At 31.8% G+C, this 12,873-nt stretch overlaps 1 protein-coding gene across 1 annotated transcript; it reads left to right on the plus strand.

Annotated features, from left to right (window-relative positions):
* The first annotated feature begins 1,373 nt into the window (after positions 1–1,373).
* Positions 1,374–12,451, plus strand: LOC134262267 (ficolin-2-like). Its single transcript, XM_062744638.1, has 7 exons — positions 1,374–1,438; positions 3,596–3,809; positions 5,898–5,985; positions 6,434–6,567; positions 7,349–7,445; positions 10,029–10,193; positions 12,189–12,451. Exons 1-7 carry the CDS (start codon positions 1,374–1,376, stop codon positions 12,449–12,451), a joined length of 1,026 nt encoding a protein of 341 aa, XP_062600622.1.
* The last annotated feature ends 422 nt before the right edge of the window (positions 12,452–12,873 follow it).

Below are 12,873 nucleotides of genomic sequence, written 5' to 3' on the forward strand. Positions count from 1 at the left end.
GTTGAACATTGTGGGCGTAAATACTGTATGTAAAGGCGCAAGGGGCAGTCTGACGTAACGCTAATTTTATGATAACGTCAAAAATATGGATTTTGATTTTTGTATCACATGTTAATTGACAGACATTAATTTTCTTTATTATATTACATTGCTAATTGTGTTTAATATTGTATTTAATATAATATTTTTGTTTAGACAATAATTGATTTTATTTGTAAAATAAAAAGACCTTATACCCGAAAATGTACATTCGACATCAAAATAAACACATCATATACGAGGGCTGCGTAGCCTAGTCCGACGAGGCTAGATTTAAAACAACGTCATAAATAAGGATATTCTCTTTTCATCAAATAACAGTAGTTTTCCACTTCTAGTAGTGTCTCCAAAATTGTCATTTTTTAACACCATGTCATATCAAAACTATTCCTTCCTCTTTCTTCAAACCTGAAAAGAATGGTTTACATGAAATTAAACCAAAAAACCAATCTCTCCCAATGCAGGAAATAGTTGTCCAATAAAGACGTTTGAAAAATAATTTATTAAAAAGACTCTGAAAAAAGAAAACAAATCAAAGTGCTCATTTAATTTGCCTAAAATATCTGGGTATAATGTACCTTTATAAAGGATTTCTCAGCAGAAGGAATAGAGGTCATTGACCTAAATATTCCTTACAAGTCTAAGCGTAATGTTAATGTGAGGAAGGGTAGGGGGTAGGGTCCTTTTTTTTTTTACACTTGTTGGGGATATTCATAATTCTTCATAAAATCTTTTGACTAAATTATGATAATTAGTTTAATTTTACAATATGTCAAATATTTATTTCAAATATATGGAGATAATAAACAGTATTCAAGATCAAAAGTCCATTAAACAATACAAAACAGAAACAGAGTAATAAAAAAAAAACGTCAGAAATCAGATCAGGAATCAGGTAGATATGAGTATCCCCTTCTGACCGGTAACACTCACCATGTTCTTCTTTTTTTGATCTAGAAATAGCGGTAAAAAATATTCAGTTTGTAAAATAAATGGCATAACAAGTAGTATGTAAAATTCAGTCCGCATTTGACTCAATGATAAATTGTATTTGCTGACAAGGTCATTGTATCGACCATAGAACTTACGAAATGATAACTTTAAGCGAAAATGCTCATATTCTTGTTTCATCAACTTGCTTGCCAATAATTTACCTCATTTTAGAAATTGTTCATACATAGAACATGCAAATGCTCTTGCATGTCGTATCGACTGAGAGATATAAATCCGTACATAAGTGACCAAGATATATTTCTGGAAGCTGACGATTGAAAAGTCGAATTTATCACGATTGTCATAAACAATAATCGGACTTTTCTAGAAAATATCTAAGTATGAAACTCACCAGACAACAAGACGGTAGTAATTATGAGTATTTATCAGACGACACTACAGATCAGTAATTATCAGATTCAACAGTAAATACGACAGTCATTATCATTATTTATCCCTTTTTTTTTTAAAATTTCTTGACGCTTAGGCTTCAATGTCAAGAATATATAAAGTTGTGGCCCTTTTACATTACAACCAAATATTAAATATACAGTTATGTATTCATTTTCCCCTAAATGTCCACAAAATTATAAACCAACATTTCCGAAAGAGCCTCAAATATACTATTTTGCTACTGACACGGGGGTGGGTTGGTGGGTGGGGTGGAATTTCTGATGAGATAAAGAAACTAACATACACGAATTATGAAAATAATGTATTTTATCAACATGATTAAGTCATGTTAATATATCGTTCTAATAAAGACGTTTAATACAGTTGAGTATTTTCATCAAAATTTAGTGTTTTTAATCCGTGACAATATGTACCAGGGGTTATCAAGAAGTTCGTGGACTAGCGTCATAAAATTAAAACCGCTTTAGGTACATCAATGAGTTTTAAAATATCTAGTAAGCGTCATCTTTTCTATCTAGAGAATAAACCATAACTCATAAATTTTATTTTCTAATAAATTAGTAATGTTTTTGTAAGCAAAGGTATGTCAAGGCGGCGCAACCTCGTACACGACGTTTTTGCGACCTATGTGTAACTGAAAAAAAGCTCTTTTGATATGATCATTTGACATCCAAAATTCCCGTTAATTCGGGTATGTGCCGGATAACAATTGTTCCATAAAATATGAAATTTTCACTTCATTCTGGAAGTTCTATGAAATTTTATTGTAAATTTTACACGGAATGTCCAAACAAATGTGGCCTTGAAAATGACGTCAAAAGGGGGGAGGGGTTTCCATTTCCAACATTCTATAAAGTTTTGCCCCTGAAAAAACGGGTATAGACTTAAAATATGTTGAAATGGCTACAGAGAAATAATATGCATCCAGAGTACTTGTCTTTTAATTCAAAATAGATTCAGAGAGAAAGGAATACACAGTTAAAGTCAATTTGCAGTCAAGGTGTGAAAAATCAATCACGTCAAAAAATGACGTTGATCATGTGTTGTAGATATTGAACTCCCAAAAGCAAAATATCCCGGCACAATCAAGCGCTGATCTCTCCCAATGTATTATTCAATTTGGAATAGTATATTCATTAAAGACCACTGTTCATGGCATTGTAAAGTCATATAATCAAGACGGGTTTAAGTCCTTACTCAGTTCCAGGGAATCTCATTAAAAAAGTGTATGAGGTAGAAGAAGCGGACATTGAAAAAAAAAAAACAATGACGTTATCGGACGTCATGAAAATAAACGACGACAGCGCCGGGTGATCATATAATATCGTTTTCATTTAATAATTTGGCAAATAATGAACGTATCAGGCTAATTTTTTCAACATTTCTTTATTATTTGTTTTTTATTTTCCATATAAATTTTGAAAGCATAGACTACATAGTACTAATTTTATAGCCTCAGTCCACGAACTTTTTGATAACCCCTCGTATTTTGGTGGCCACGGTAACTATTGACTAAAGCAAACATTTTATAAGGATTTTCATTTCATACTTAGGAATGTGTGCCAAGATTCATAAAAACCCTAGCCATAGCGCGTCACACTCTCTATATAACAATTTTAATGCTTTAAGACAATAGCTATCATTTACTTTTACATTTATCATTTACATTTATCTAGTTATAATAATCAATGGCTTAAAAGCACAGTATTCATTCTTTAAGACAAACATCCAGCCAATTATAGGTAATAAGTTGATTTTGATGCTGTTCTTGTAAAAGTAAATGACCTAGTCTTCAGACCCTTGAATAGATACAAAAGAATCAATCAACCAAATGTTAATTCAATGTTTAAACCAATAATGCAGTTAGAATAATTGCTTTTAAAACAGATATTTAACCAAAGAAAGTTAATGACAATACTTAAAGATATTCTACACGATCAATTTCCTCAGAATATTTTTTACCAATTAAGTGTCAGTGTATTAGTGGTTAACGAAAGATAATTATTGACCTGCGTATTAAAGCAATACATAAGTAACGGATTTTTATACGTTTGACAATTTACTATATTAATTTGAGGCCATAATTAGCAGGCGTCTGCACTATGAATGAGAACAGTATACTCCTATTACCTTTGGTGTTATTTCACAGGAGCAGTAGTCTAGATTTGATACACGAGGAAAGATATGTTGGTCCGGTAATTCTAGTGATGAAGACAATTGGTCAGAAGCAATGCGTTACAGAATGTCAAGCCCGAGCGTCTCTGTGTAAAAGAATCAGCTACAAGAGGGAAGACCTACTGTGTGAAATGGTCTCCTCCACTGAGAAAACGGAACCAACCTCAAAGTACATCAGACTCGGGGAAGTAAGTAAAAGAAAATATAAAACATAAAAATAAGGATTTCATTCCCTATGATTCTAAAAGTAACATTGCTCATGCCGGGTTCTACGAATTAGATTTATTAAAATCACAAGTGTTCGTCGTTGACATTTAACTTTGAAAGTTTGAATGTATTCGATGATTCATTTTAGACAAATCACCTTTATACTCATGCACTCTACACTTAATTCTTGAGCTTTGAAATTTATCAATAGTTTTTTTTCTCTCTTGTTTTTCTGTTTTTAACATTTCAGTGATGCTATGTGTGAAACTGAGGTCTGCAAGTATTTGTTAATTTTAAAGAGTGTAATATTCAACGAGAAAATACATTTTTTGCCTGCTTGCTTGTTGGCAGAAAAAGAATAGTTACGATAGCACATTTTCTGGGGTCAAATTTTCATATAACTGATGAAGAATTGTTGCGTAGTAATAAAGTAATTTTTTTATTTTACGTGGATAAAATGAATTCTCTTTTCTTTAAACCTAGAAAAAAATCGAAAAGAAAACCCATACGATTGTTTTTCATTCACATCTGCTTCTGCTTCATACTTGGATATTTTACTTGAAAAAGACACTAATGGTAATCTAACAACCAAGATATATGATAAACGTGATGACTTTAACTTTTCTATCGTCAACTTCCCTTACTTATTCAGCAATATACCATCATCATTATCTACATAAGGAGTATATATATCTCAGTTGATTCGATACACAAGAGCATGCTCTACGTATGAACAATTTCTTAAACGAGGCAAATTAATGATAAGCAGGTTGATGAAACAAGAATATCAACAGTCTCGTTTAAAGTCATCATTTCGTAAATTCTATGATCGATACAATGACCTTGTCAGCAATTACAATTTATCATTGAGTCAAATGCTGACTCACGTTTTTCATAATAATTGTTAGGTCATTATTATACACTGAATAGACGACGGATTTTTCCGTTATTTCCTGATCATGACAACGAGCACACTGCGAGTGTGACCGGTCGGCAGGGGATGCTCACTCCTCCTTTCAGAGAATCTTAATTGCATATTGCCATTGTGCACCTCCTTCTTTTTACTTTTTTATTCGACACGTATTTTAGGATTTCCATTAGCAAAACATGGAGATTGCCATTATATTCTATATTTATGTCCTATGACGTCACATATAGAAGCTTCTGGATAATATTTGATAAGACGAGTTATTCCTCTTTACACATTATCGAAAAACAATAGAAAAACATGGACACTATGGGAGACGGGGGTATCATTTAGTGAGCTCATTGCTCACAGTACCTCAGGTCTTGTATTTATTTTGAGATGCAAACAATGATACATTTACATGGTAAACGAACTAACAATTATCTTTACATGCATTTCAATCTAATTTAGAAGTAAAATTCAGTTAAGGGTGAAGTTGATGTTTTTGGAAGCAATAAAATAAATACAAGTCAAATCAAATAAAGAATGCGTACCTCTTTCTATTTTGTTTGTTTATACTAGTATTGACTTTCCTCGTATAAAAATTTATAATAAAAATAGTTCCAAGATTTAAATTTAAAAGCTCACCATTTTAATTTAGATGTATTTAGATGTATTTTAAATTTGACAATGATTTTATTTATTGATACTATGACCTTGTCAGTAAATATTATTTATCACTGAGACAAGTGCTGACTGACGTTTTTCATACTAATTATAAGTCCATTATTTATACACTAAATTGACTACGGATTTTTCCGGCTTTTTAAATCTTGACAAGGAGCACACGACGGGTGTGACCGGTCAGCATGGGATTTTACTATTCCATGGCACCTGATCCCACCTCTGATGTTTTGGAGGTCCGTGTTTGCTCTGCTCTTATTTTGTATATTGTTTAATGGACGTTGAGATTGAATACTGTTTGTTATCTCCATATCCTTCATTCATAGTTATACAGTGTAGATAAACACTGGATAAAACTGTTCTATTTACTTTTTTAAAAGCAATTTTAAACATGCACACTATGGAATGGTTTAAAAATTTGTATGTAAATTACTTTATAATTTTTGTATTCGTTTGTTTTAAAAATATTTTTCTTTAGATTGCTAATGACAATGTTGAATGCATGTCATGCTTACCGAGTGAGAAATGTGTATTTCTTTCAAGTGAGAAGACATATTGTGTCAAAGGTAAGTATAGAAGTATAACCCTGTATGTTTGTCCTCAAACAGATAGGTAAATTCATATTAAAGATAAATTTTCAAAATATAAGACAGATTTATGGAATGAGGGATGTGGAAAAGATATGACATATTATTTCCTGTTTTTAGGGTGCGGATCTATAATTTTAATGTATACTTCAGGTACAGAGTGGGTGACGGATCTATAATTTTAATGGCCTATCAACATAGGTGACCTACAATTGTCTGCGATTCGATTAAAAACAATTATATTCGTTTATATTCTATCAACCAGATGAAATTCAGAGTGAATCATTGTCTTCTAAACGTTGTAAGAAGTTGATATTTAATCCAAATATAACCACTTATTTTGTCCATAGTTTATCTTTTGAAACTTTTCTCAAATGAAATTTCAATTGATTTGAAGTGAATACAAATCTTGTTCTCTCATTTTAAGATAAAAATGGACCAAAAGATTGCACAGAGGTACATAATCTATCATCCCAAAGTGGTCTTTATAGAGTCAGTATCCCGGTCTTTGGTCACGTGACCGTCTTTTGTGAAATGGAGGCTGACGATGGAGGCTGGACAGTAATTATATCTTATTTATATTTAATTGTTATCATTTATAAATGTAGATCCAATGTTTCAGTCAACAGTGACATTTTATGCAGTAAATTTTTTGTAATATATAATCTTAAATGTTTCTGTTTTACGTTTTATATCTTGATTCCATTGAAATGACGAAATTTTATTAATTTACATGAATATATATTTACGCATTTTTCAAGTGAGCTGAAATTAATGATTAGTTATCCAGTGCTCTAAAGATCGAGTGATTTTCTTTGTATTATTTTCACTTATAAAAATATGTAAAAAATACGATTGCACTCTCAATCAACAAACTCAATATAAAATACATATAAGTTAACAAACGGTATTCAAGCTCTAAGTCCTTTAAAAATACAAAACAAGAGCAGAGCAACCAATGCCCTCTAAAAGATCAGAAGTGGGATCAGGTGCCATGGAGGAGTAAGCATCCCCTGCCGACCGTCATGTACCGCGTCTCAAAAGAAATAACGGAAAAGTCTGACAATGATCCATTATGTAAATAATGATCATACAATTAGTATGGCGGAGGACGAGGACTTTGTATCAACCACTGAACTTACAAAATTATTATTTAAACGAGACTGCTAAGATAAATAATCCCCATTTGCAGACGATGAAAGCAGATTTCTGGATAAGTAAGGATGTTGATGATAGAAAAGTCATCACATAAATCATAAAACTTTAATATGCCCTATACATTAACAAAATAAATATACACTTCCAAAGTGATCAATTTAAATGTTGACATTTATTTATTTAGGTTTTCCAACGTCGACTCGATGGGTCTGAGGATTTCTATAGAACCTGGACGGAGTCTAAGGATGGATTTGGGAATCTGACAGATGAATTTTGGTTTGGTAATTTCTTTAAAAATGAAGCTTACTTAATAACGATTTAGTCAACGTAACAGCGTGTATTAGCTCTTCATATTTGAAGGAAAAGTTAAGCAAAAGAATAATCTAGGTTTTTTTTAATAAATATTTTTCAAATCATAGTATTTTAACATCAAAAACAGAAACAAATAAATTACATTTGCGCATTTTAAGAAAAGTAGTCTTTTAAATATGTTTTTCATAAATGGATTTGATAATAATTTTTCCTATGCATAAAATGTCATCTAATTGATCAAATGCTTATGTTTCAATACCTGTATTTAAAACATATAAAAAGCCAGGCATAATTCAATTTAACTGAGCAGTTTTTATAAATGAGGATAGAAGGTTATTCAAATACATAATTTTCAATTGCTAATATTTTTCTTTGAGGGAACAACTTATTTAAATACAATTTTTACAATTGCTTATACTTTGTATTGATAAGCAAACAAGTTGATTTCTGTGTAAACGTTTAAGGGGACCATAGTTATACTTATCTATTCAGGCAGACATTACAAACGCATATAAAAGCAGAAGCTCGAACAGTTTTAATATCAACCTTAGAGCACTTGTCCGTACAATCAATCTTAACTTTCAAAGTTTGCTTGGAAATAAAAAAACCCGAAGAGTTAGTATTATATTTTGCGATATTCCTAGCAGTAAGGACAATAAAGAATAATTCAAATCACCTTGTTTAATTAATGAAATGATTGTTGCTTGCTAAACGCGACAAAAATAATGAGTCAGAAGAAAAAGCAATCGATACTGGAAAAAATGTTTCCTTAGATAGATAGAGAAATATGATTTCATGTTATGTAATAGGTCTGTGATATCTCACGCACTTAAAGGAAGGATATGAAGATAACGAACAGTATTCAATATCAAAGAAAAAAAACAATACAAAATAATAGCAGAGCAAACACGGACCTCCAAAACATCAGAGGTTGGATCAGGTGCCATGGAATAGTAAAATCCCATGCTGACCGGTCACACCCGTCGTGTGCTCCTTGTCAAGATTTAAAAAGCCGGAAAAATCCGTAGTCAATTTAGTGTATAAATAATGGACTTATAATAAGTATGAAAAACGTCAGTCAGCACTTGTCTCAGTGATAAATAATATTTACTGACAAGGTCATAGTATCAATAAATAAAATCATTGTCAAATTTAAAATACATCTAAATACATCTAAATTAAAATGGTGAGCTTTTAAATTTAAATCTTGGAACTATTTTTATTATAAATTTTTATACGAGGAAAGTCAATACTAGTATAAACAAACAAAATAGAAAGAGGTACGCATTCTTTATTTGATTTGACTTGTATTTATTTTATTGCTTCCAAAAACATCAACTTCACCCTTAACTGAATTTTACTTCTAAATTAGATTGAAATGCATGTAAAGATAATTGTTAGTTCGTTCACCATGTAAATGTATCATTGTTTGCATCTCAAAATAAATACAAGACCTGAGGTACTGTGAGCAATGAGCTCACTAAATGATACCCCCGTCTCCCATAATGTCCATGTTTTTCTATTGTTTTTCGATAATGTGTAAAGAGGAATAACTCGTCTTATCAAATATTATCCAGAAGCTTCTATATGTGACGTCATAGGACATAAATATAGAATATAATGGCAATCTCCATGTTTTGCTAATGGAAATCCTAAAATACGTGTCGAATAAAAAAGTAGGAGGTGCACAATGGCAATATGCAATTAAGATTCTCTGAAAGTTTAATTAAATTTATCTAAGTAGTATAAGAGGAGTTGCGGATAAAAGATGTGTACCCCAAAGCGTAACAGACGGACGTACAGACGGACGGAAATGCCGATTACTATATACCCTTCCACTTTTCAAGCGGGGGTATAAAAACATCGGTCATTAGTGCTTCCCATTATTAAAATAAATTTACAGAAAGCTGGCATTGTATAGAAAAAAAGTTGTTAAGGGTGTAATGTGTTCGGAGATAATTTAGTCTGCCGGATGTCTCATGTGGAATCAACTGTGATCTCTAATGGAGAGAAATAATATAGGTCACTTTTGACTGTTATTCAATCCATGTTCATTGTATACTTCTGTGAGTATCATGAAAAACCCTTCTTAACTGATCAACTGTGATCGATCGAAACCGATCACAATAATTCAAGGGACTGGTTAAACGTTGCATTTTAACGTAATTTATTTCTTTTTGTCTCATAAAAAATGTTACTTAAAAGAATTTTACTGAAAAGCCCAAACATTGATAGAATATATAAAAATATATTATTACACCCTTCTTTAAAAAATAAATACTTGCTCGTTATTTATATGTTTCTTACTAACTTACATTTTTTTATGGTTCTCAGGTGGTTCTTAAAATTAAATTTGGAACACATTTCCTAATAATAACTGCTGGATAAAACATATAAAAAAAATAGGAAAATCCCACAATCTCGATGATTTTTTCTCATAACTTCAAATAAGCAAATTTTGTCTTCTCATAAAGTTCTGTGTTTTGGGGGGAACGTATTTGTACATGTAAACATTTGTATTTTTTACTTAGATTATCCTTTTGTTAATTAAGGAAATGAGAAACTCTTCCTCTTATTGAGTCAAGGAACATACGAGTTACGGATGGACATGAGTGACTTCAACAACCAGACTCGTTATATTAAATACAGCAGTGTATCCGTAGTAGACGAGGCTTCAAAATACCTAATGTCCTTATCTGGGTTTTCAGGCGACGTTGGTAAGTTATCTTTTGAAAAAAATGACTTTGCTAGTTTTCTTAAAATTAATATTTTAACAAAAATGAAAATTGTAACATAAAATATAAAAAAGAATTAAAGTGTATCTCTTAATAATTATATATTTCTCTTTGCTGAGAGATTCTTTAGTTGTAATCCCCTATACTGCATTAATATTAAATAATTGAGGTAGTTCTATACTCAGTCAACAAAAAATACACATAGAATACCCATTATCCCATACTCCAATAAAACTTATCTTGTTTTACCTTAAAAAAAACCCCAAACTTGTCAGTTAATTTAAGACAATGAATCAGAATGTGGTTGATTCTAACAAACTAGATAAACCAAGTTGATCTGTTAATCTTTCCTTAAATACAGTATTTATAAGCAAGTTTGTTAATGCAATGCGACCGACTTACATGTAAGAGCAAAATCGATCGTTACTGGATATTTAAAAGGTCAGGTAAAGTCAGACCAATACAGTAGGCCTTTCACTAATTTTTCAAGTTGCTCATATGGTAAAAAACATTGCATAGATAGATTTATAGGTACATGAAATTATTAAAAAAGATAATGACTTATGCATACTTTTGATAACATCATTAAAAGTTTAATCTTTTATAATTGATTTCTCCGATGTTGTGTTTTAAGGACAGGTAACTCTATATGAAATATGACAAACTAAGTGCCGATTTGAGTTATCGTTTATATGAATGACATATACATGTAAGCTGCTTTAGCATTGGTATGGTTATGTACACAAAAGGGTTCCTTACATTGTTTTGTACAAAAAAGTGTTGACCAAAAGAAGGAGAATGTCTTCACTATATCTGAAATAACAGGGTCAAAGGAATGGGGAACAGACTTTATTCAATATTTTAACTCTCTTTGACGATTATTGTAAAGAAGAAATTTAAAGCCATGTTTTTTGTGTGTGCGCTTTTGCGCTTCCTATATAAATATGTATATTTTTACAAGTAAATGCAACAATTGATCATCTTATTTGTGTTACTGAGCATAAAGGGGAACGACCGATTATAAAAAATAATTAGGTAAGAACTAAGAAAGAGGGTAGATTTCACTTTTTATTTTAATTTAGAATTTTAATTATATGTAGTTAAACGGTGCCTGCAACTATACAGTTAATAAGTTTAACATTGGTACTAAATTTTAAAACCACTGGATTCTACTGAGAGCAGAGAAACACTTGGGAAATGCTAAACACTGCCTTACGTTTAAACAGTTAGATACCCCGGGCCTGCTCTAAACATGTTTCAGCAGTGAGTTTATAACACCCAGACCTAGCGACGGTTGAAAGGACTAAATACAGTTCAAAAATTACATCTCGAAAATAAGAAGTGTGGTTCCGGTTTTACTAATTGTTAATGGCGTAGTGCGATCATTCACTAACTTTATTAGTCCCCTACCGGTGAAACCGGGGGGGGGGGGGGGGCTTTAGGTTTCATCTGCGTCCGTCCGTCTGTCTGGCTGTCCGTCTGTCTGTCCCCGTCTCTCTGTCAGTCTGTCCCACTTGGTTTTCCGCACTTTTTTCTAAACGCTTGCAGATATTGAGCTGAATTTTGGTATGTGAGTGTATCTTAATGAGTTACAGATCAAGTATGAATTTCGCTTTGCTTCATTGATTTTTGACAGAATTATGGCATTTTGAATATTTTTCATAATCGTTTAATTAAGATTGGGATTGAACTGCGCTAACTTCCGATGGTCGACATAGAAATGAAGCGAGGAAAAGACGGTGAAAAAATGAGTTGAATTTTCGTCTTAATGTGGATTATTTTTTTTTATTTTTAAGGCATTTACAATCTAAAAACTTTGCAGTTTTACCTTGGACATGACTTATGCATATTATAAAATGACATACTGAAGAAAAAAGGTAGGGGACATGTATTACTTATGCAATACTCTCAGAATGCTTGTTGAATTGATAAATGAATTCATGTTTTTATGTATTTATTCATATATTAACTTCCTAGCGGATTGTTTTACTGCAACGACCAACCCTATACATATCATAAAGTTCTCGACCAAAGACCAAGACAACGATCCTTACGGAGATAACTGTGCGACTTTGTACAAGTCAGGATGGTGGCACAATAAGTGTCACTGCTCTAACCCTAACGGTCTATACCTGGCTGGGGACACCGGCTTATTCGCTGAAGGGATAACATACAACCCCTGGCTCACACATTATTATTCGCTAAAGACAATCAAGCTGATGGTTAGAAGAATTGTATGAGTAAACAGCTCAAAACGAGTTAGAAGAAAAAAACAATGTAGATTTCAAGAGAAAATTCAGTATAAATGGGAATTTTAACCTGAAGAAAATTTAGCGATTTATCCATAAAAACTGCTATTTTATTTATGGCGACTTGAAATTTTTGCAATTTAAAAAACACCTCACTAATGAAGTTATAACGAATAAATTCTTTTTAGCGATATTCAACTTTAGTGATCTTGGCATCCTCGCTATTAATGCCAAAATTGAATCCTCTCTAAAAGTCTGCTTATACGGTAGGTATAAATGTTATATGTTTATCTCATATAAATGTTTGTGTCAAAATGATAGAATCTAGTTGTGGTATGAGCAGTGAGCTCTAGAAACTAGAAGTACTGTGAGCAATGAGTTCACTAAATAATACCCCCGCCTCCCATATGTAT

This window comes from Saccostrea cucullata, unplaced genomic scaffold, assembly GCF_032062105.1.
Source record: "Saccostrea cucullata isolate Sc308-1 unplaced genomic scaffold, CSIRO_AGI_Scuc_v1 ctg528, whole genome shotgun sequence".
In the NCBI taxonomy this organism is placed as follows: Eukaryota; Metazoa; Mollusca; class Bivalvia; order Ostreida; family Ostreidae; genus Saccostrea; species Saccostrea cuccullata.